At 35.8% G+C, this 25,180-nt stretch overlaps 1 protein-coding gene, 1 long non-coding RNA gene and 1 other non-coding gene across 11 annotated transcripts in view; 1 reads left to right on the top strand and 2 right to left on the bottom strand.

Moving 5' to 3' along the window:
* Positions 1–25,180, bottom strand: part of VNN1 (vanin 1) — a 25,966-nt gene continuing 786 nt past the window's right edge. The window contains exons 2-11 of one of the 9 annotated variants that reach the window (XM_016124635.2): positions 24,195–24,283; positions 23,575–23,633; positions 21,570–21,800; positions 20,137–20,267; positions 11,407–11,599; positions 10,224–10,515; positions 9,422–9,780; positions 4,216–4,386; positions 2,856–3,025; positions 1–195 (exon numbers count right to left, since the gene is read on the bottom strand). In XM_016124635.2, coding sequence (XP_015980121.2) covers positions 174–195; positions 2,856–3,025; positions 4,216–4,386; positions 9,422–9,780; positions 10,224–10,515; positions 11,407–11,599; positions 20,137–20,267; positions 21,570–21,782 — 1,551 coding nt within the window. In that variant the 5' untranslated portion in view covers positions 21,783–21,800; positions 23,575–23,633; positions 24,195–24,283 and the 3' untranslated portion in view covers positions 1–173. The other 8 variants (XM_016124636.2, XM_016124640.2, XM_016124641.2 and 5 more) reach the window with 8 other exon arrangements.
* On the bottom strand, positions 15,837–15,943 carry LOC118606434. Its single transcript, XR_004952387.1, has one exon. It is a non-coding gene; the product is annotated as a U6 spliceosomal RNA (small nuclear RNA).
* Positions 24,184–25,180, top strand: part of LOC118603018 — a 4,418-nt gene continuing 3,421 nt past the window's right edge. Inside the window, exon 1 of the long non-coding RNA XR_004951116.1 lies at positions 24,184–24,504. This is a non-coding gene — a long non-coding RNA (uncharacterized LOC118603018). The remainder of the gene's footprint in view (positions 24,505–25,180) is intronic.

Genomic DNA, 25,180 nt, shown 5'->3' on the forward strand with positions numbered 1-25,180 from the left:
TGGCTCAAACAACAGAAATTTATTTTTTCATGATTCTGGAGACCACAAGTTTTAGATCAAAGTGTTGGCAGGGTTGTTTTTTTTCCAAGATGGCCATCTTCTTCTGTGTTGTCACGTGGTCTCCCCTCTGGGCGTATCTGTGCCTCAATCTCATCTTCTTATAAGAACACGAGTCATATTGGATTCGGGCTCACCCTAATTAATATACAAAAGAAGCATGAGAATGACACGAATGAACTAAATATTAAACCAGGCTGAATTTACAGCATGCTATGTGCTGCTAGACACTGAACCTGGTTGCTTGGCCATAAGGCCAGACCCCAAGGAACCTATAGAACAAAGAAAGATTCCTGAAGAGATTACTAATGACTATTTATCCATCCTGCTAAAACTTACCATTGCCATAAAAGGAAAACAAAGCTGTACCTTGTACAAAAAGATAAACCCAATCATTTATTCCATCCTTTACTCCCTGTAATCAGTAATTTTACATAGAAGCTAAGAAACAGATATAAACCCAATTCAACAAATACTCAGAGACTCATTCTCTGACTCTGAGAGGAGACCATACTCTGTCTATGGAGTATTGGTCCTTCTCTAATAGACTTTTCTTTGTCTCTAATTCTGGCTAGCTCTTGAATTCTTTCCTGCACAAAGCCAAGGACCTTTCTTCTTTTTGTGCAGGGCCTGAATCCCCACTCAGGGGGATTCACCCCATCCTGCATCATAATGACCTCATATTACCTCTTCAAAGACTATCTCCAAATGCAGCCACTTTTTGAGGTCTAGACTTAGGACTTCAACATAATAAATTGGGTGGGGATGAAGGGCATACAATTCAGTCCCTAAGAAAACTAAAATGTGTTATTTAGATAAATAACTAACAAAGCAAACAAATTAAATCACTGGAACTTTTAAGCAGAACTGAAGAAAAGCTATCAGTTATAATTAAAGAAGTCATGAATTGAGATCTATTGCAGACGACAAGGCTAATAATTACAGAACAGTTAATCATGAATAATCTCGCAGAACACTTAATCATGAGGAATCTCTCCATGGAGCTTGGAGATGGGGTTCACCGGGGGCCATGTTGGAAGCTGGCTACCAGCAAGAGCATGTGTATGCGTGTGGAGTATTTTACATAATCACAAAGTTGATAACATAAATTGTAATCTTTAAATGAGGAAGTGTCAAAAATTGCTCCCTGGACCAATCAAACTCATTCATCAAGGTATTAAAAGATAAAAAACTGTCTTTGAGCCTTAGTCTTTTTCTTGGAATTGTGTTGTTTGTATCAAATGAGCATCACAAACATTTTAAGAAGAATAAATTTAAATTACAGTTAAAAAGCACATCAAAACTATCATAAAATAGGCATATATGCATTAAAGAAATCCAGAATGAAAAAGTAATCAGAGCTGAGTATGGATGTAGTAAATGCCACCATTAAAAAATTAAATTCACTGCAGCAATGCTTAATTTTATGAAAAATTATTCTAAGACAAGCTAGTTAGTTTGTCACAGGGAAAAATATCAGGTAGTATATTCAGACGAACAGTTCTTAGTTGATTTCCAGGAAAAATGTGAAAATAAAAATATGATTTCTTTCATGAATTTTAGAACATACCAAATGTAACAAAAAACTTCATGATGTGGTATCTTACAGTGACTAGAAACCATCATGCTAATAAAAATTATATTCACTTGTTTGGAGTATTAGTTTATTTAGCATATTTGTTCATATGTTAATTAAGGGCTTTTTGTGATGGTAATATAATTCAAAGCAAATAAAATTATTTTATTACAAGAGAGTTGCTCAAGGGCAATTTCCCACTGATTTATTTTAAAGGTTTTCAATACTAAAATCCATTGCTATTTAATACTTTAAGTGGGAGTCAGCAAAGTTTTTCAGCTCTTCTAGCCAAATGGTCTATATCACACAACTACTCAACTCTACCACTGTAGCACAAAAATAACCATCAACAATACCTAAACGTATGAACGTGGCTATGTTCAGTAAAAGTTTAGGTATGGAGACTGAAATTTGAATTTCACATAATTATCATGTGTCACAAAATATTATTCTTCTTTTGATTTTCTTTTTCAACCATTTAGAAACATAAAAACCTTTCATAGCTCACAGGACACACAAAAACAGTTAACAGGCCAGATTTGGTCAATGTGTGCTTTAGAGCTACCCTATTAATATGCTTATAGGCTAATATTTTAGGCAAAGCACTTAATTGTCAGTAAATTATCACTGAAAAACAAAAAATGTGAAAGCCTTCTAGCAGGTTTATAGATGTAATTTCAGATGCCCTCTGGGATACATCAGTGCTGGATATCAGGCCAAAGCCAATAAGCTGAGGTTGAATTCATTGATTTTCTAATTGAAATATGCAGGGTTGCTGGACCATTGGAAAATGTATGCACTTTAAAAAATCAGAAGTAATGTAATTTTAGCAATAAGTACATCACGACTGGTTTTACAGTGACAATCATGTATCATTTCGATAGCTAACATATACAGGTGCTTTCTATGAGTCAGGAGCTTACGTAAGCACTTTAAATATATTAACTTATTCAATTCTCCCACCAAAAATCTGAAAGATGGGTACAATTGTTATCCTCATTTTATAGATTTTAACTTTCAAAATGTTTTCACTATTTATCTGGTTCCTATTGTCTGGTGTGTGTGGGTATGTCTAAATAAAAAAAATATATACATATTAGTAATTAATTTATACTAGAGGCCAAAACTCTAATATCAAAAGCCCAAACCCATCTTTCTTTCTTTATCCATCATTTTTTAAATTATTCAAATAAAAATGAGAAGATGTAAAGATTCTACTTACTTAATGACAATAGTTGTTAATACTACAAGCATTACTGTTAGTGCTTGTGCCATGAGGTTTGATGAAGCATTTGATACTGGGTCCTTCTCATACAACCTCCCAAACAGAGTTACTGTCAAGACAGGTCCAGATGATGGCTTCAGGCTAAACAAGCGTCCATCACTTGATACCTAATTAAAACACAGAGAAGTTCATTGGCTCTACCTTTAAGTTATACAACCCACAACTCATTATTAAAATTCAGTACAACTGGATGAGGAAATAACAAAAATACTGGCCAGGTTACGTTTTATCAGAAATATTTGAAATGATCCAAAGTTCAAGAAAAATTGAATCTATGGAACTGATTCATTTATTTTTGAAATGCCTAGAATCAATATCTTATAATTTGTATATCTGAAGAAGCATCCCATGAGTTAATAAACAAAAAAAACAATGGGTTTGGAAGTATATAAGAGAGAAATCTGGTCATCAGACAAGATAAAGACTCCTCCAAAAAAAAAAGAGGGAAGAGATGGAGGAAGTGGAGGAGGAGGAGGAGGAGAGGAGGAGGAGGAGGAGGAGGAGGAGGAGGAGGAGGAGGAGGAGGAGGAGGAGGAGGAGGAGGAGGCCGGGAAGGAGAAGGAAGAGAAGAATAAAAAAAAAGAGAGAAGAAAAAGAAAAAGACTTTTCCAAATGATCAGAAGGGATTGACGAAGGGGAGTTTGAGTCGAGCTTCCATCATCCCTGTCAATGGCTCACCACAGTGTCCCAACCTGCCCATTGTCCCTAATACACTATAGCAACTGTCTCCACGAGGAAAGGGGAGTGAGAGCAGAACCTGCAGGAAAAGTCAATAGAAGAACATGGCTAAGCAGAGTGCTTGTCCAGTAAGAAATTATACCTAGCCTCTAAAAAAAAGTTTTTGCTTTCTTGCCAACATTGGCCGTGCAGATTCTCTCTCCTCAACTTTTTCATTTTCCTTTTCCTCCTGTGGTTACCCATACCACGAGAGGAATTCCTTCTAACTATCCTAGGTCATCACTGCCCAGTGATGCAGAGCAACTTCCTCTGGTGGCGCTGATCCTGAAACTCTTCTTGGGTATTCTTCCTACTCGACAGACCGTAAACAATCCAGCCTTGTCCCTGCAGTCTCCACAAGAGGATTTTTCTTTATTTTCGAGGACAATTTAATTATTATACTAAGGCTTTCCATACAAGAAATGTGGCCTACTCAGTGTCCTTCGCAATCCCTAAAGACAATTTTACTCTTTTCAAATGGAGATTTTATGATATTTGTAAGCTCTTGAGTAGATTTTGTATTCAAAAAGTGGTTCCTTTTTCATGAAAGGAGTTGGCGACATTAAGCAACGATTCCTACCTGAAATTCTCCTGGCGCAAGCTGAATTTCACTCAGCAACACCTCAGGAAAGACATACTGGGTTCCAAAAGTGCCACTGAGGGAGAGCATTTCAAACCTGGTGGAAGCAGTTTCAACTGAGTCACCACAAGTGTTCAAGTCCATCGTTTTACACTTCAACAGAGTACAAATCTAGGAAAGAAAATGCAAATGATTAAGATCTAGAAAAGCCAGTTGAAACATTCTTCTGACCATGGAAAAAAAATGCCTCTTTGTTTGGTAAATAATATTATTTCCTCAATTGATTAGTCTAGTTCATTGCAGACTATCTATGGCAACTAGTAAAAAAATAAAGGACTTTAGACCTTGGTGTTTTCTGCAATTCATTGTCAAACAAATTAAGTCACATAAAAGAAGCAATGAAATCTTTGGTCTGTAGCGAGAAGAAATACCCTCATTGTTCTTAAGTTAGAAATGCTTTTAATAATTAAAAGTGTTCAATTCTTTAAAAAGATTTAATTTAAATACTAGATTCATCTCTATTTTATTGCCTATTTCACACACTAAAAGAACTTTAAAGTTGTAGTGAACCCTAGAGTTGACGTCAAAGACAACCCCTGTGATCTGGAAAAGTCACGTACTTTTTATCTGAGCAAGGACTTAAATAGTTCTCACTAAATTGCATAGTTATATGATACTACACTACACTACATAGCTATTTGAATGTATAATCTAAGGATATGAATTACCTCACCAGGGAGAGAGAAAAGCCTCCAAAATAAAGATCCATATTCATTTAACTCTCTCTGTACTGCATCTTTTAGGCCTATTCCAAGCCACTTTCATTTCTTGCCTGACTAAAGCAATAGCCTCTAACTGGTCTCATTGCTTCTGCTTTTGAAGTTAGACAGCAAACGCTTAGGGCAAGTGTGTTAAGATGGCATACACATAACTTTTTGGTAAAGGTAGAATACATTTTTCTTTTTGTTCCCTTGAAATACTACTTACACTAATACATATATATTTTTTTAAGCTATAAACCTAGAAGGATAGGAAACCTGGAGGATAAACCACAGTATAATTTTAGAAGCTGAGATATTGACACAAAAGTACTAACCTAGTGAGCAAGCCTAAGAAAGCCAAGTCCTAAACTGGCAGTGGGGAAAACCAAGACTCATCTCTATCTACACGGCAGAATACTCAAAAGCTTCCATCCCTGAGAGCATTGGATACTTCGGCAGCTGGTAAAGCTGCTTGCTAACATAAGGAAAATTAGTTGGAAGTCATTAAGGGTGCCTCAGATACAACTCCCCTTCTTTATTCCAGCAAAGGGGTATTCATTTCCAGAAAGGGTAAAGATGATGTTTAGATGGAGGTTTTAAAAGATGTAGTTGAAAAAGATTACATGAATGAATGATGCTGAATGCTGAGACTGTCTCCTTCCACTGCCATCCACCCTGCAAGGTCATTTCTCACTTGGCCGTCTAAATGCTGCCGGCAAGGCATTTATCCTTCAAGAATAGGGTTGCTAGATAAAATACAGACAGGAGTCCCAGTTTAAATTAAAGTTCAGATAAATTAAAGACACAAAAAATAGTTTTTGGTATAAGTATGTCCCAAATATCCCACAGGACCTGGACATACTTATATTTTTTAAATCTAAACTTTAAATTTATCTGAACTCCAATTTTACCTGGGCATCCTGTATTTTTATTTGCTAAACTAGACAACCTTCCTCAGAAAGAGAATTAGAAGAATTTTGAAACCTGGAAAACCTGATCAACTCGAGAGGAAGTCTTTAAAGATACATATCTCATGGATTACCCTTTTTAAAAAGGTCCAGTTAGATAACCCTACTGTGAAACTTAAAATTGGCAAGTATTACCCATATGCTCAGAAAGTTCAATTGGTTTAGGAGGGTCACCCTATATATGAGAAAACCTCTAAACTTTGAATTTTAAATTCCAAAAGCTGTTTGGCACCAGTGCTTTAGCCAAGGGACCATCGCCCAGCAATAACATCAGAGGGTGTTATTTACTTGACGGAGCTGATCTTCCCAACTATGAAATGACTTCACTCTGCTCTCCTCCAGTGCAATCAGACTCTGGGGGAGGCAGAAAGGCTTCTCTCTGTTCCAAGACCAAGGTGGGAAGGAAGGAAAAAGAGAGAAGAATTGCCAAGAAATTGCTATCTTGTTCTATAACCAACTTTTTAAATCTAAAAATTTATCACAAAAAATAAAATATAAGTTTTGAATTTTAAAAATTAATATGGCAATGTAATATCATATATATGTCACATACGTAATAAAATTAATTAATGTCAATATGCCACATAATATATGGTAATATTTATATGGCAATAAAGTTCTTATGCAACATAATTTGTTTAACTAATTTTCAATTGCTGGACATTTTCTATCTGTGTTCCTGATACTATTTTTTCCTCTTTCCTCCAGCGCTTTGGAGCACTGATAGGATTATTAATTTCTGCTACATTTTCATCCTTTTCCTTTTTTTGTTGCTCTTTCCCTTAGGCCTATAAATATAATCAAGACTTTCTCATCTACCGGAAAAACAAAAATCAAAAATAGCTTTTGTGACCATAAGTTTGTGTCTAGTTCCTGTCTCTTTTTTCTTCTTCCAGTCTCAGACAAGGGTTTTGAAGAAAAAATATTCACTCATTCTTGCAGTATCCTCACATCCCTTTAACTTTTCAACCTACTGCAGTCCGTTTCACTCTGTCATTATGAGCCCAGGAAATTCAACCAAAATTGCATGCATGCCAATAACGGTAAACATATTGTATAAATACACTTCAGAATTTTTTTCTTCTGAGAGTCTCTACTTCCTTGCTGTTCATGAGAGTTCTCTTTGTAAGTTCTCCTTTATTTTTTAGTTATATTTGTAGGTTTCTATTCTTCTGTCCATTTCCTGCCCAAACATTGGAGCTCCAAAGCCCACTATTTTTACTATCTATGTAGTCAACTTTGTAATGAAATTCACTTTTATGGTTTTAACCAACACCTTTATTTTGCTGATTCTCAAAACAATGTTTTTAAATCTAATAATAGCTCCTTTAAGTGTCAGACCCATTATTTTCACCAGCCTATTGGATGGTTCCAGACAAATGTCCCAAAAGTTCCTCAAAATCAGCACATCCAAAGCAAAACTGAGTCTCCACCTACTGCCACCCAGTCTGCTCTTCTTCTCACATCCTGATCTGTCTGAGCATAACATTCACCCAGTCATTCTTGCCAGAAACCTGGCACATTCTAGATCCTTCATTCTGCTTTTCTGTTCCATATCAAATTAGCTGTTACATTCAATTTTCTAAATATTTTTTGACTCCATGCTTTTATTCTTCCTACTAACATAATCTTGGTTCAGGTCCTAATAAGACTAGTTTAGTGATCCACTAATCTTTTTGCTCTTAATTCCATCATCCACAGTGCAGCCAAAATTATCTCCTCAAAAGCAGATGTGATCACATCATTCCCTTGCTGGACACCTTCCAACAGAAGACCATCACTGGTAGAATAAAATTCAAATCTTTAAATGACAGGTAAGATGCTGCAAGTTATGATCCTGCCTCCTGGCTTACCTTCCTGCAATCCTCACCTCTTGTGTTATGCCTTAGTAACACTGGACTATTTGCTCTTCCTTGCATACCCTATTCTCTCACATATCCACACCCTTGATCATGCTCTCACTCTACCTAGAATTCCTTCCCACTCTTTTTCACCTGGATAATAGCACAAGTTCATACATCATGTCTCCAGAAACTTTCCTGGACCTCTGCAGTATTCCTACTGCAAATGCGCATTCTATGTTCTATCACATGCCAACCTTTACTGAAATTATGTGTTCATACGTTTTTCTCCCCTACTAGATTCCTCATAAGGAAGGTCTATACTTATTCATTTTCATATTATTAGCACAAAATATGTACCTAGTATGTAGAAGGCACTTGATAAACATTTATCAAAATGAACAAGCATTGGTACAGTGTTTATCATATAGCAAACAAATATTACACGGTGGGTACAGTTCCAGAACTTCAAGGGCTTTCAGTCTCTAAAAAGTGTGTTCATAATTTGACACAACATGCCTTTGACAAAGTTAAGCATAGGATGTCTAGGAGCACATAAGAGAGGTTTCTAATTCGGTTGAGAAGGAGGGAACAGGGCTACAGAAAGTGTCAGGGAAGCTTTCTTGATGAAGATAATACCTGAAAAGCACTATGAATGATAGGGGGGGGGGGGGTGAGCATCATAGACAAAAAAAAAAAAAAAAAAAAAAACACCAGTGCAGACACCCAGAGATTATGCAGAAGCTGGCATATTGGAGATAGAGAAACGTCTCAGTATGACAGGAGCCCAGGGCACATATGAGCATAAGTGAGCATAGATGATAAAGAATAGAAGAGGGCACTTAACAAGACTTTGAGTGTTTTTTGAAAAGAATTTAATTTGCCAGTTAGAAGATACAGAAATTTTAAGCAAGAGAGTGAAATGATCAGAAATAGTGTTTAGTGATTTTGTAATTATAGTGTAGGGAATGGAGTAGATGAAGCTGAAACTGTCATCAGGAAACTGTTAGGAACGTATTGCAATAACCTGAATGAAATAGGATTGGAGGCCAGATCAAGGAAGAGAAGAGCAGAATGAGAAAAACACGGAAGCTGTTTTTCCTGAGGAGTTCTACCTCATGAGACTAATATAGAACCTTCTTTATGTTGAGAGATATGAGATAACTGAATCTTTGCAGCAGTAAACTATTGTACTATATATCACAGAGATCACCTTTATATGTCTCCAGGACATACTCAGTGTCAAGCTCTTCATAATACAAGATAGGCATTAGTAAACAGATAGGTGAAATGGCTAACTTTGTTTAGGCGGGAAATAGCAGAGGTTAATTATCCATTAAAATTATCTGTAATGTGATTACTAAATCATTTTAAACACTGGTACCACAAATAAATGTCCTTTTTTCTAACCAGTTTAACATTTGCTGACATCTAGGATTGTAAGTTTTAGCAAATAAAATTCAAGATGCTCAACTAAATTTGATTTCAAATAAACAACACATTTTTTTTAGTATACACATATCCCCCGAAGTGGGACATACTTATAATAAAAATAATTGTTTATCTGAAATTTAAATCTAACCAGGTGTCCTGTATTTTATCTGGTAACTTCCCTACTACCAAAATAATCCATTACCTGTAAATAGTAGCTCCCTTCAACAGTGTGTAGTCCATCAAATACCCCTAGGGCATAAACTTCATCTGATCTCTTCTCAGACATCTCATAGCTTAAATGACAGCAGAGATCTTTCTGACAAACAGTGTAATTTCCCGTGACTCTTTTGAGCTCCAAGAAGGTGAATTCATCAGAAAAAACAATGCCCTTAAATTCCTGGTCTCCCGTTGATTGTGCTTCTATACCACTGGCGTAAGAAGTCCAGTTCACAACTGGGTGGTATGGGTGGGAATTCAGTTGTGAGAGGAGGAGTTTTCCCTCCTCTGTCTTCATATCATAATGAAATTCTCTTGGCGAATCAGGTGCATAGATGCCACTTCCTGGAAGTGATAAGTTGGAAATGGCATTTGAAACAGAAAAGTTACAAAGGATCACATCGTTTTTGTTATTTGAAACTTATATTAACATTTTACTCCCCCTAAAGTATTTTTTCATTGATTTCAGTGAAACATGCTAAGGTTAACAAGTGAAAAGAAATCCAACTGAGGATGACACCAAGAGACCAAGGAGAAAGTTTCATGAAAGAAGTAGTGAATTTTTTTTGGTGGTGAGGAAGAAAAGGGTGTTCATTCAAGTCGAATAAAACTAAGTAAATCTAGAAACAATTTATATAAAGACTGATGCTACAGCATGTCACCAGCTAGTTATGCAAAAATTAAGAGTTGAAAAACTCTGTATTTAAGAGTACATATTAGCTAGCAAAAAAGGTTTTTTGCTTTTTTAGATTACATCAATTCTATAAATTTCAATGATTACACAGTACCTGTCATTTTCTTTGAGGGGTGATGTATATTGGATGCAAGGAAATTGACTCCCATGCCCATAGCCCAAGCTGAGTGGAATTCAATAGCTGACAAATGTGGCAAAACATTCATCCAAGCCGTGGGAAACAGTATGGTGTCCACGTGGAAATCCTTCACCAGAGTCACAGCAGGATCGTGGAAGAGTATATCGAAACATGTAAATATGCCAAACCTTCCAAAGGAGGTGTTGAAAGTCACAACCTCAGGCTCCTTGGGTACATTGAATTGATCTTCACCCAAGAAAAGATTTTGCTGTGATAAACAGAAGATGAAGCAGGAAGAAATCTCTTTTAAGAAGTTGCCCTGGAGATCACTGTGTCTGAAAAAGTGCAGGCTCACATCTATTCTGGGGGTTCCCAGCCCCCAGGCCGCGGACTGGTACCACGTGATCTGTTAGGGACCAGGCCACACAGCAGGAGGTGGCAAAGCTTCATCTGTATTTGCAGCTGCTCTCCAGTCTAGCATCACCCCCTCAGCTCCACCTCAGATCACCAGGCATTAGATTCTCATAAGAGCACTGGTCCCTGGTGTCAGAAAGGCTGGGGACCACTGATCTACTCTGCAGAGCCAATTTCATCTATGACCACTGTCTTCAGAGGGAAAGAGTGCTACTGAATCAGAGATTACTACAGCTGAGAAGGAGCCTTCGGTTCAATCTCCTCATTTTATAGATACATACAAGGGAATCCTTGTCTGTTAAGACCTTCTTGAATCTTATAAGACATAGGAGTGAAATAGATAATTTCTACTTGCTAAAATCACTTAAGTATTTTCTGTGGACGAAGAAATTTCTTTGCTCCTTTCTCTTTAAAACCAAGTCTACTTGGTAAGGAGTTTTTTATTCTAGCCTTGACCTATTGCCAGGGTGTGTTTTTAAAAGGACAAAGTTCAAAGATGACATTATATTTCAATGTAGGTAGGTCCCGCTAATCTTCACACACTCCCAACATCAAGCTTTTAAATGCACAGGAAACCTCTCAAGCCTCCTTATAGGGGTTCCTCACACCAAATCATTTCTTTCTATGTTTTGTCTCCACTCTACTTCTAAACTATGCTTATTATTATCAACAATAAGGAATTCCTTCCCCTCTTGTCCACTTTATTTTGTTAAACATTCAGTAATTATTTGTAAATTCATTATACCTTATGGTAGCGTGCCACCAGCTTTCCCTGAGAATCAAACACCACATCAGTGTTGTATTGGTAACGGCCATCAGAGGGACAGTGGGGATCACTGGCATTGCATGGCTTCTTGTCCCCAACATTTGCCACAATGTAGATAACGTTTTCCTTGGCCAGGCAGCTGAGTCTTTGTTGCACTGGGGTGTAGCCAAATCTGATATGTGTTATTGGAAGAGGAAAAAAAAAATCAAGCTTAACTTTTAACGAAATTTAGAATATAGCAGCCTGAACCTATAAAGTGATGTACAGAAAAAATAAGTTCTAAATAACATAGGTAGAAAGTATTAAAACAAGAAGAGACTTCAGAGAAAGTATATGCTTGTGGGAATTTTGGCTGTAGAAAACTATACTACGGGATGATTTCAGTTCATGTATTTTTTCTTTATAGCATTTATCATCTTTTCTAATCATGCATTCCTTTATTTGTTAATCTTATATTGTATGTCACATCTTACAGATATTTGGGGGCAAAGACACATACCTCTTATTCCCTGAACCCATCTCTGACATAAGAGAGGCATTAAAAAATATTTCAAGTGAAAGAAGGGCAATTTGTAAGTAGGAAATTTCTGGGAAGATGACAGAATAGAAAGCACCAGGAATCTATCCCTCCATAGAGAAAAATTGCATGTGCAGAATCTGTCTGATATAATTATTTTGGAACTCTGGAGTCAGTTGAAAGGATTGGAAATTCCAGGGGAAGGCTTGGAAGGTTAATCACAGTTAATTGTATTCTAGTTTAGCTCTTAGCCCAGCTGTGACTACTCATGCCTATCGCTACCTTCAGCCGTGAAGCAGGTAGCCATGCAGGTATTCCTGGAGCGCTTTGCAGGCAGCATGCAGGAGCAGGGTGAGCAATAAAGACTCTCTCCTCTAATTATCAGGGAACTCTGTTCTGGCCTTTGATAACTGTTTCTGATGGTTTGGAGTGTAGAGTCAGTCAGAGGCAAGCAGCCATTATTGCATTCCCAACCCCACACACATTGTTACTATTCTGGCTGAAGTGACTTGAAGGAGATTTATATGACAGAACCTTCTTCTTCCTCTTCTTTTGTTCTTTTTTCCCCTTTTAGGAACCAGAAATTTAAGAACTAGGATATAAAAAAGCAATCACATATATAGGAGAATTTAGAAAGTCACAATACATGCTCAGGGAAAGGCATAGGCTAAGACAAGACCCAAGACATTAAGTTTATCTCAAGCTTACACCCAGCACGGAAAGAACCTACGAGCAAAATAAACAAACAAACAAAAGACAGAAAATTGGGGGGAAAAAAGAAAATTTGATTTGCAGAGGTATCACATTATAATTGAAATGTTTATCTGTCAACAAAAATCATAAGGCATGCAAATAAACAGGACAACAGATATCATCTCGGAGAGAGACCGGATGCCTTACCTACTGGACATAACTTCTGCAGTTCGAATGGCAAAAGCAAAACTAGCACAAATTTCTTTTTTCTTCTTCACAATTTTATGGGTAGAAGATTCATCTTTACTGTAAATCTTAGCAACCTCAGCATACAGTTTTTTTCTTCCCATATTAAGATGACAACTTTCACTTTTTCACTTAAATGGATGTACTTTATAGCTTCTCTTTGGCATATCTAAATTGCCAGAATCACTATTCTTGCACTTTGGGGCCATTATTAAGTAAAATAAGGATCACTTGAACACAAGTGCTATAATAATGTGACAGTTAATCTGATACCGGGAATGACTACTATAACTAATGGGTGAAGAGTATGTGCAGTGTGGATACACTGTGCAAAGGGATGACTCACATCCTGGGTGCAACAGAGGGACAGTGATAGATTTCATCATGCTACTCAGAACACATAGCACACAATTTAAAACTTGTGAATTGTTTATTACTGGCATTTTCCATTTAATATTTTGAACAAATAGTTGACAGCAGGTATCTAAAACCACGGAAAGCAACACCACAAATAAGGGAAGGCTACTGTGTATACCATATATTTTTCATTCAGTTATCCAGTGATAGAAACTTAGGTTGTTTCCATGTCTTAGCTATTGTAAATAATGCTGCAATGAACATGGGAGTGCAGATATCTTTTCAAGATAGTAATTTCACTTCCTTTGAAAATATATCCAGAAGTGAAATTGCTAGATCATATGGTAGTTCTATTTTAATTTTTTGAAGAAACTTCATACTATTTTTCATAATGCTGCACCAATTTACATTCTCACCAACAGTACACAAGGATTCTCTTTTCTCTGTCTCTTCCACCATTTTTTATCTCTTATTCTTTTGATAATAGCCATACTACCAGGTATGAGGTGATATCTCAATGTGGTTTTGATTTGCATTTCCTGCAGATTAGTGATCTGGAGCACCTTTTCATGTAACCATTGGCCATTTGTGTGTTTTCTTTGGGAAAATGTCTATTAGGTTATTATTTAATCAAAAGAATTTTTTTGCTATTGAGTTGTATGAGTTCCTTATATATTTTGGGTATTAACTCCTTATCAGATATATCATTGATAAATATTTTCTCCCATTCTACAGGAGTTTTTCTTTTGCCATGCAGAAGCTTTTTAGTTCAATATAGTTCCACTCATTGATTTTGCTTTTTTTTTTTTTTTTGCTTATATTTTTGGTGTCATATCAAAAAATTTCTTGCTAAGAACAATGGCCAGGAACTTTTTTCCCTATTTTTTTTACTATAAGTTCTACAGTTTCAGGTCTTATGTTTAAGTCCATTTTGAGTTAATTTTTGAGTGGTATAAGACAAAATTCCAATTTCATCCTTTTTTTATGTCAATATCCAGTTTTCCAAACACCATATATTGAAGAGACTATCCTTTCCCCATTGAGTATTTCTGGCTCCCTTATCAAATATTCATTGACCATATGAATAGGCACGGGTTTATTTTTGGAATCTCTGTTCTGTTTTATTGAGCTATGTGTTCATTTTTATGCCAATATTATACTGTTTTGATTTCTCTTTTTTTTTATAGCTTTGAAATACAGTTTGAAGTCAGGAAGTGTGATGTCTTCAGCTTTCTTTTTTATCCCAGATTGCTGTGGCTATTTGGAGTCTTTAGTGGTTCCATACATATTTTAGTATTATTTTTTATATTTCTGTGAAAAATGTCATTGGAATTTAGATAAAGGTTGCATTGAATCTATAGATGAATTTAGATAAAGGTTGCATTGACTCTATAGATGGAAATTTTAATACTACTAGCTTTTCTAATCCACGAACACAGGATATCTTTCCATTTATTTGTGTCATTTTCAATTTATTCCCTCAATGTCTTAGTCTTTGGTGTATAGATCTTTCTTTTGTTAGTTAAATCTTTTCCTATTTTATTGTTTTTAATACTTTGTAAATGGGATTTTTTTTCCATATAGTTCATTGTTAATATACAGAAATACAACTGATTTTATATATTGACTTTGTATTCTGTAACTTTATCAAATTTGTTTATTAGTTCTAACAGTTTTTTGGTGGTGTCTTTAAGATTTTCCTATGCAGCAGCAAACAGAGACAGTATTACTCTTCCTTTCCAATTTGAATGCCTTTTATTTCTTTCTCTTGCTTAATTGCTCTGGCTAGGACTTCCAGTACTATGTTAAACAGAAGTGGCAATAGTGGGCGCTGCTTGTCTTATTCCAAGAAGAAAACTTTCAACCATTCACTATTGAGTATGATAGTAGCTATTGGCTTGTAACATATGACTTCTATACATACTCTGGCATTCTTATCATGAAAAGATGCTGAACTTTGTCAAATGTTATTTCTGTATCTATTGAGGTAATCGTGATTTTTATCTTTCATTCTGTTAATGTGATGTATTACATTTTTTGATTGTACATATTGAAACATTCTTGCATCACAGGGAATAAATACCATGTTATCATAGTCTATGATCCTTTTAAGGTGCTGTTGAATTTGGTTTGCTAGTATTTTGTTAAATTGTTTTTCATTTATGTTTAGCAGGGATATTGACCTGTAGTTTTCTTTTCTTGTGATTTCGTACCTGACTTTGGTATCAGAGTAATGCAGACCTCTAAAAATGAGTTTGGGTGTGTTCCTACTCCCTTTATTTTTTTGTAAGTTTTTGTGATGAACTGGCATTAATTTTTATTTAAATGTTTGGTTGAATTAACTGTGAAGACATCTAGTCCTGGGCTGTACTTTGGAGGGAGGATTTTGATTACTAATTCAATCTCCCTATTCATAACTGGTATACTCAGGCCTTTATTTTGTCATGATTTAGTTTTGGTAAGTTGTCTGTTTGTAGGAATTTATCCACTTTTTCTAAGTTGTCCTATTTGCTGGCCTATAATGTTTGTTCATAGTAGTTTCTTATGATCCTTTGTCTTTCTGTAGTATTATTATAGTGTCTCTTCTTTCATTTCTAAAAATACAGCATTTTTCAGGAATTCACATGCCATCCCTGTACAGAAGCCATTCTAATCTTCTTTGTATCATTTTGATTTTAATATATGTGCTGCCAAAGTGAGAACAAGAGAATTATTGTTTCATAGGTATTGAGATTGAGTTTTGCTAAAGTGTTCTAAAGATAAATGATGGTGATGGTTATGCAACAATGCAAATATAATTAATATCACTGACTATACATTCATTCAAGAATGATTAAGATGGTAAATGTTATGTTATGCATATATTAATTACCACAATTAAAGAATGGGTGGAAAAAAAAAAGACCCTTGGAGGTAAGAAAAGGAAATCTTATTCAGGAAACCAGTCAATTTTAAAAAAGAAAAGGGCAAGAATTTCAAAGATGTGTTTTGGGTCATAGGAGATACAGCTCTGCCCAAGAGGCTAAGAAACCTATTCCAAATTTGAATGACAAAGAAGTAACAGGATCTGAATTTTCTTTAAGATTATTAGGACATCAGAGCATAGAATATAGTAGAATGTTGAGACACTAAATATAGGAAAATCATTAGGAAGCTGTTTAAATAGTTCAGATTACAGGCAACAAGGGTTGAGTTAGGACAGTGACGGTATGGAAAGATGAAAATACTGGAACATTTGTTAATGCTTGATTTCTTTATTTTTATTATGTTACCAGTAGTTGTCCCAGTAAAGAAATTAAAATACAATTTTCAATAGTGAGACCTCAGAAATATAATATTTAGTCATATTTATTCTGTATTGGCATAACCCTAAAATAATAATTGACCAATACTAGGTTATTGCCGAATAGATGTTAGGATGTCGAATGAATGTGTGGTGCCATCTGCTGGCAGTAGTAATTAAAGCTTTCTTTTAGTATTAAATCTAAACCATTAGGTCTACAAATTGGTACAAAATCATAGCAAACATCCACAAAACGGATTCCTTGTAAAACACCAAGAAGGATGGAAAGCACATCTAAAAATTACTATTTTAATGCATTTACATGAATGACCATTTGATAGTCCCTCTACTTGTTTCAATAGTATGTGAAATGCATAGATATAAATGCAACACATTGAACCACTTAAAATATATTTACTCCAAGCCTTTCCAGATCACCTGAATTGGTAGAATAGGTACATGAATTAGAAACCTGATATTTTTGATTTCTGAAACAGTACTGAGTAAATATTTTTCTTGTCTATATTAATCTTTAAAATGCCTTATAGATTCTAATATATTTCCACTTAAACTATGTTTTTCAGATGAATTTGCTATATCCAGAAAAGGCTCCAAAATTCTTTGTTAGACCACATGTCCTGATTTGGAGTTTAAAAACGCATTTTGCTTGTGTGAGCCTGAAATCTGCCTGTCCTAGTGCTACCAGGAACAGAAAAGGGTGAAACAGAAAAATTAAAAGGTATTTTCTAGGACTGTTTTCAAAGTGCTTAATCTCAAAGTACAACAAAAATTGTTAATTATTGAACAAGACATTTACTAATTTACAATAAGTGTACATTAAGTATTCAACAAATATCTGCTGGCTCCTTACCACACAAAGCACCTTGCTAAGTATGCGGGCATCCAGGAAAAAGACATGCTGGGCAGAGCTGTCCCAGTGCAGTATGGGAGACACTGAAACATAAGAGATGATGGGTGCACGCTGAAATCACTTACTCTTCCTGGAGAAACCATGCATGCACACAAAGCTCTGGACTAACAGCACGAATAACATGCAATCAACCCTCAAAATGTTTTATTATACAAGCTAACTAATTAGGCAAGTTTTTTCTTTTACTTTTGGAACTAATGATTGATTCTAAACAGTAAGCCGGATCACCTCAAACATAAGTGCAGATATTCACAGTTATTAAAGGATGCCCCTTATATAAGGACTCAGACACAGGCACATAAGACATTGTCAATGAAAAAAAGGTGAATGAGTAAATTCATCTTTGAGTTAGGTTATTGGACATAGGTTGTCTCTCAAGAAATCTATAAGCTTTCTTCTGTCAGGCAATGAAATCTTCTGAGCCAAATTGATTCTCTTTATGCTCCCGGGAACTATCAAAACTACGGTGCACAACAAATTTAATTATCAGCCTACTATCAGCCTTGTAACAACTAATTCTACTTTATTCAATTGACTTATATTTTGTTTTTCTATCTAAACTGTCCTATTTTTAATTATTTCTAATTTTAGTAAAAATATAATAATAAAATTTTAAAAACTCTCAAATCCCCTTGGAAGCATATGAAGTATAAATGCTAAATAAATAAATAAATAAATAAATAAATAAATAAATAAATAATAAAGGAAAATGAGAAGGCCCTATCTCCATTACACCTGGGTTAACTGGTGACCTAGGCCCCAAGAAAGGTTGGTGACTCTGAGAAAAGAAAAAAAAGGAACTCAGTGGATATTTCAAACATACTCACAGAACATGCTATCTGATCACATGCAAAGAATTAAGGAGCTTAACTACTCATTTCGTTTCATACCCTACATCTAATCTTTCAGTGAAACCTGTCAGAGCTACTTTCAGACTTTATTCAGAATCTGGTCATTTCTCAATGCCCAAACTTCTACCATCTTGGTTCAAGCGCCATCATTACTCTGCCTAGATCACTCCAAGGACCACTGGAGTCTATTCTCTATGTTCTCTGCCAGAGAGATCTTTATAAAACTTAAGTCAGAACATGTCACTTCTCTGCTCAAAACTCTCTAATGGCTACCTTCTCACTCAAGTAACAAAGTCATTATTATGGTCCACAAACCTTTATGCAATCAGGCCCTTCCAAACTATTTGCCTCCATCTCCTACTTTTCTCCCCCCTCCTTCACATCACTTCAACCACACTAACCTTCTTGCTGTTTCTAATATGCCAGACATACACTCTGACCACAGTATCTTAGTATGTAGAATTCCCTTGGCCTGGAATGTTCCTTTCTCAGATACCCATATGACCTACTCCTTCACTTCCTTAAGTCTTTGCTTAGATGTCACCATAAAGCCTTCTGATGACCTAAAAACTTAAGCCCACCCTTATCACCATATTCACCTTTCTGCTTTACTTTTTTTTCATAACATTTATATCTATCTCATATCATAGATTATAAATAAATAGACAGATAGATGATATTAACTTTTTCTTTTTCAATTGACTGTTTCCCTACACTGGAATATCAGCTCCAGAGGACAGAGGCTGTGTTCACTCCAATGTCCAGAATACTACCTGGACATAATAAGTTCTCAAAATTTCATTGAAGAAATAAATGAAGGCCAGTAATGGAGATATATTTGAACCACGGAAAACATAAAGGGAAAATCATACTCCTTGAAATGCAACATCCTGGTGGGGATTTTCTAGAGGCCCTTGAATACATTGTCCTAGAGACAGGCCATTAAGAATCAAGTAAAGTCATTTCATAATGGAAGTGATAACAGAGTTCTTGCTTTTTAGAAACTGAAGATCTAGCATTGGAAATGGCTAAATAAGAGATAATTATGATACAATGAAATATGAATAAAGTAGATGATTAAAATAAATAATCAAGGTGCCTCTACAAGCAGTTACAGCAGTTAGTTTGTATAATTTTAAGAACAATTCCAAAAGACGAATTCTTACAATTTTAGTCATGGTGCATTTGGAAAGCAGTGAGTTAACTGACACAATTCTCTTAGATGTATAATACAGTGTTTTGCTTATATTGAATGTAATAGTGCTATTTTCATCATACTTCATATCTCTTTAGACTACATTTGATTTAAGCTACTTACACAATGCTGCTATATCACCTCCTAGGTTGACAATTAGCTTAAGCTCTAAGGGTTTCATATACATTAACCTCATGAGCTATTTTATGAAAGAAAGGAACATTTTAAATCCTAAACTGACATGTAACGATTTTACTATTTACTTACACAATTTTCAAATTACAGACCCAATAGGGGAACAATTTTCTGCTCATGAGTAAAAAGTCAGAAGACTAGAGTTTGGTTCTGATTACCCACTAACCAACCACCCTGTGACCCTAACCAAGTTACACTAATATCTCTCCAGAGTCAGTCTCTCAATGGAAATTTTCATTGAATTTGATGATTTCTCTGTTACCTGCCAGTAAAAAAAAACCCTGATTTTTGTGATTTCATAATTCATATTTACCTCTCCATTAAATGTGTCCAGATGAGATGAGAAATAATAAAACTATCTTGAAACTTAGAGTTGATAGTGAATGTTATGCAATGATTGTCTACAAAATTTGTTTTTTGTTCGTTTGTTTGTTTGTTTACCTGTCAGGATGATTACAAGGGATCCAGTTCACTTGAGGGTCTGGGATATCCTCCAAGTATGGGTAGATAGCCTCCCTGCTGAAGTTCCAGCCATAAATACCATCTTCTGGAGTCACGATAATATGTGCACCCTGTTAAAAATGAATCTTATTTAAAATATTTCTTAAATTAGCAAACAATTAAAGAGGGGCGTGCGATAAGGCCTGAGATACTAGGTGGCTGAGGAACAGCCAGTTAGGGTTTTTTTTTTTTTTCTTTCAATCTTATTCATTTGTTTTTTACATTTTTAACTTATTTTCTTTGCCCAACCACTTTCATTTTCTAATCCTAATGTCATGCTTTCTTTAGAACTTTTCTATTTTTTCCTAAAAACTAATAGTTTTCCAGGTTACTCATAAGTTTGCTATCCATTGAAATAGTTAACTCTAAACCTAGCTCTTCTTCAAATCAACCCTTCTCTGAACTTTGGTAAATCATTGTACCTGAATGTGTCAGGGTTGATTTATAATTCAAATTCTCTGCTTCCCTTTCTCCTCTGCTCCAGCCTCCCTGCTTTATACTCTGCAAATGAAATTCCTGCTTTTCAGAAGAAAGGGGCTCAGACACTGGTACCTTGTGGGTGCTGAGCCTAGTGGTACAAACTGAGCTAACCTAGGCGACTTTGTGTGGGAGAGTCACCCTGAATCCTGCTGTGGCTTTTAGGAAAATAGTTGGACTAAAAGTGAAAAAGAGCCTCAAAATTTTTGATAACCTTTTAAATGTTTGTATGTATAAGAATGTGTATTGATAAATATAACTTCTATATCTACATCTTTGACTTTCATCACGCTTCACATATCCCTCATCTATATCTGATTTACAAATATCTTATTTAAACCATATTTGTTCAAACCACACTTAACCTTAACCCTACATTTAATTCAATTTAATTATATATGCATTGACATATTTTTGTTCTGTAATAGAATGAAATATCAAGTATACTGTCAAGTAATTTGCAACTTACATTTGTTTTAATGTTATGAGCTAACTCAAAATCCTACACATTCTTAAGAGAACAAATGTACATCAAAAATACTCTAAAAATAGCATCTGGTCCCTGACCCATTTATCCTCCTCCCTCCATCTGTAGCAGAAAAGGGCAACAAAGTTGTTGAATTTAGGACAATTCCTCAGAGATCTACGGTACTTCAATGACAACCAAGCTGTTCTTTTCCTAACTTCATCTCACTATTAGGAGAGTAACAGTGTTCTTTTTCTAATAATTTGGAAAAGGAGGTAGGATTCTGATTGTAAAACAAAAGTTCTAAGCTACCTTGGCACATATGTCATGATGTACCTTGACACGTATGTAATTGGCCGTGACAATGACCCTGTCTCCTTAGACTCCACTCTTTCTCTACATAGAAGCCCTCACTCTAGAGAGGTGGTACCTGTTTTGCTGCTGATATGATGGCTCTCTCCAAAAGATCCAAATTTCGGTTCATTAATACCAATGCCTCTTTATGGGACACTGGTGTTGAGGTGGCATTAGGCAATATCACCGCATGCTCATAAACAGCTGCAATAAAGGTCTCCAGGGAGCTGGCTTTTAAGACACAGAAAACTGAAGTTGCCACATAAGTCAACAGCTGAGAAGTACTCATGCCGAAGTCCAATGACTGCTGAAAAACAGAACAAGTCCTGATATTTATAGAGAGAAACCACAATGAATCACATGGTGTCCAGGACTTAGTACTTTTAAAATAAATCACAACATGTAACTTTGAGAAAACAGTATGGTTTTACATCATAGACATAGATGTAAACAAATTTTATATAACAAACGATCTCCCCTTATCGTTGTGATAAGAGGTTGTTCAGACACTCTCCCTGCAGATGTCTGTCTTCTTCCCATGTTTGATCCTGAGTCCAAATTTCCATTTTATAAAAACACCAGTCATCAGATTTAATGCCCAGCTGACTCCAGAATGACTTCATCTTAACTAATTTCATCGGAAACTATCCTATTTCCAAATGAGGTCATATTCTAAGGTATATGTGGTTAGGACTTAAACATGAATTTTTAGACACCATATATTACAGAACTTCAATACACTGCAGTATATGTAAATAATTTGAAGAATAAATAGGTTTATACTTTTAAAATTATTACTATCATCATATAAATATTTAAACACTACACATTATTTACTTTAGTTTCCTCAGAATGGGGAAGCCATGACAAAGAGAAATACAAAAGGGTCATTTATTAGCTATTGCTATATGAAAGTTACCTGAAATTTGGTGGCTTCAAACAGCAAGCACTTATTATCTCACATTTTCTGTGGGTCAGGAATCTAGGAGCTGGGTGCCTCTGGTCCAGAGTCTCTTTCACAAAGCAGTAATGAAGCTACTGACTCAGGCTGCAGTTATCTCAAAGCTTGACTGAGGACAATTCACTTCTAAGCTCCAAGCTCACCTGAAGTTCTTCTGATGGCAGCCTCAGGTCATCCCTGGCTATTGCCTGAAGATGTGAATTCCTTGCTTCAGCCTTGATAAAAAGCTACTGGCATTATGGTATCTGGCTTCCAGACAGAAGCTACAGTCTCTTAATAGTCTAATGTGAGAAGTGACGCCTCATCCCTTCTGTTGTATACTAGTCATTAAAAGCAAGTCGGGTCGGTCCAGCTCACAATTGTGGGAGGGGATTACACAAGGGCATAAATGAAGCAAGAATTATTGCAGATGATCTTAGAAGCTACAGACCACAGGCTTAAAAGGGCAGTATAAATAATGACAGAAAGAACAAGTGTAAGAACTAAAGAGAGAAATAGAGGGGGATGAAAGAGAGAAAAATAATAGAAAATAGAAAAAGAGCTTATAAATTTTGGTATGTAATAAGTAGGCAAATTTTGTTTTAGTTGTAAATTAGTTTAATATTTTTCATATTTATAGAACTAGTGTTTATAACTATCCATTTTATTTTTAGATTTTATTTTGGATGTCTGATTTTTCTTTTATTTCTGTACTATAATAGATTTATTCTGTGGCTGCCAAGATAACCAAGAGGCCGTGGTTGCCCAGCCTTCATGAGTCTACAGCAAATACCAGCTCCTTCTACTTGCTGACTTTCTTTGGGTTTTCCATTCCCAGGTGGGTGGGGATACACACACTTCACATGAGATGTGATCGTTACTTAACAATGTATAAAAAGAAGCTCTGAAATAAAAGTTAAAACTAGAATGAGTTACAGAGAGGTTGAAAAATTGTTTTATCTTATTAGGTTAGAAATGTTATTATTGGGTTTCCAGTCTGACATAGAAAGAGTTTGGAAGCTAACTTTCCTATTTCAGAACACGAAAAGAAGCTGAACAGCTGAAAACCAATAACTTTCCTTAGATGCGTCAGAGAATTATAGGACAAATCACTACTCCAAAATTTGAAAGACATCCTTACCTGCAGCAGAAGTCCACTGTTGGAGCCAGTACTGGTGTCTACATAAAAAGCATCCAAACCTGTAGAGAATTTTTATAAGTTTATTTGAGCCAAAACCAACAATTACCATAAAGCAAGATCTAAAATGCTCAGGAAAATGACAGTTTTGCAGTTTCTTTTATGCATTTGAGGTTAAAGAGAGAAGTAAAGAGGATTACCTGAAGGTGGGAGAAAGCAAGGCAGGGATCGAATAATAATAGTTAACAAGATTATATTCTGTGTTGAGGGTGGTTTTATCTGAGAGGTCTGAAAAGAGGCATTTCAAAGACTTGTTAATTTAGAGACGCAGAAACAACTGAGCAGGGCTTGCTTCAAGCAAAGATTAACCTTTTACTAAAGAAGTTATACAACCTGGAGTGTGACTCCCTACCTTGTCCTGCCCAGTTAGTAATTTAAAATCAGATTACTCTGTGAGGTTACTTTCCATAGAAGCCCTTTTTTTCATCCACAACTGGAACTCGTGAAGCACCAACAGTGTCTACTACAACACCTGAGCTCGGTCTCCTGATTACTAATGCCACTGCATCGCCTTTGACAAGCACTCTACAGAATGCCAAATTCAGCCTTGCTGTTGTTCGTACAGAGTAGAGATACTGCGGCAATTGTCTCCAGCAAAACTTGTATATGGAGAGAAGCCTTGATTGATACCTCCGGACTCTTCCAACCAAACCTGCATAGAGGGAGAGAATTGCCTCTTGAGAGGGGAAATGTGACGTCCCACTGCCTAGGGTCAGAACAAGACCCACAGTAATCTGGATTTTGCTGACAAAGTAGTGATGACACCAACTCAGGCATCAGGTTCCAAAAGGAACTCAGCAGCAAGTCTTACCCAGAACAAATGGAGAAAGCCAGAAGCAGGGGAAAAGGAGAAGAGAACAAGGACTAAATAGGGTTGGTACTGCCTCTTGTACTCCTCTATGTCCCCAGCACCTAGCGTAGTATACATAAAAGATTTAATAAATGTAGCTTTTAAGGAAATATGATTCTTGTGCCAGCACTGTTATCAGCTTGCTGTGCAACCTTGAATAGTTTACTTCCCTTATCAATTATCTCCTCAGATGATTTAGTTCATTCAGTTGATCCAGCTGATCCAGGGAAGTCAATGCAAATGCTGATATCAGGGTGATTTTGAGGATGAGATGAGATGAGGTGAACTCCAAGAGCCATCTGCATACTTATGTGTATGTGCGATATTGTGGTTTACATAAGAAATATGTGTATACACACATATACATATATACATGTGTGTGTGTGTATATATATAATCTCAAAAATCTAAATAAAGAATGGCAATAACTGCATATCTATCAACAAATACTTCAAATAAAAAAGAATGAAGTGCTCCAATCAAAATATAAGGTGGCTGAATGGATAAGAAATCAAGACCCTTACATACATTGCCTACAAGAGACTCACTTCAAATAAAAGACACACACAGACTAAAAGTAAAAGGATGGAAAAAGATATTTCATAATAGACCCAGAGGGTATTGTGCTGAGTGGAGTAAGTTAAATAGAGGAAGACAAATGCCATAAGATTGCACGTATATGTGGAATCTAAAGAACAA

Source organism: Rousettus aegyptiacus, unplaced genomic scaffold (assembly GCF_014176215.1).
Source record: "Rousettus aegyptiacus isolate mRouAeg1 unplaced genomic scaffold, mRouAeg1.p scaffold_m13_p_1, whole genome shotgun sequence".
Taxonomy (NCBI): Eukaryota; Metazoa; Chordata; class Mammalia; order Chiroptera; family Pteropodidae; genus Rousettus; species Rousettus aegyptiacus.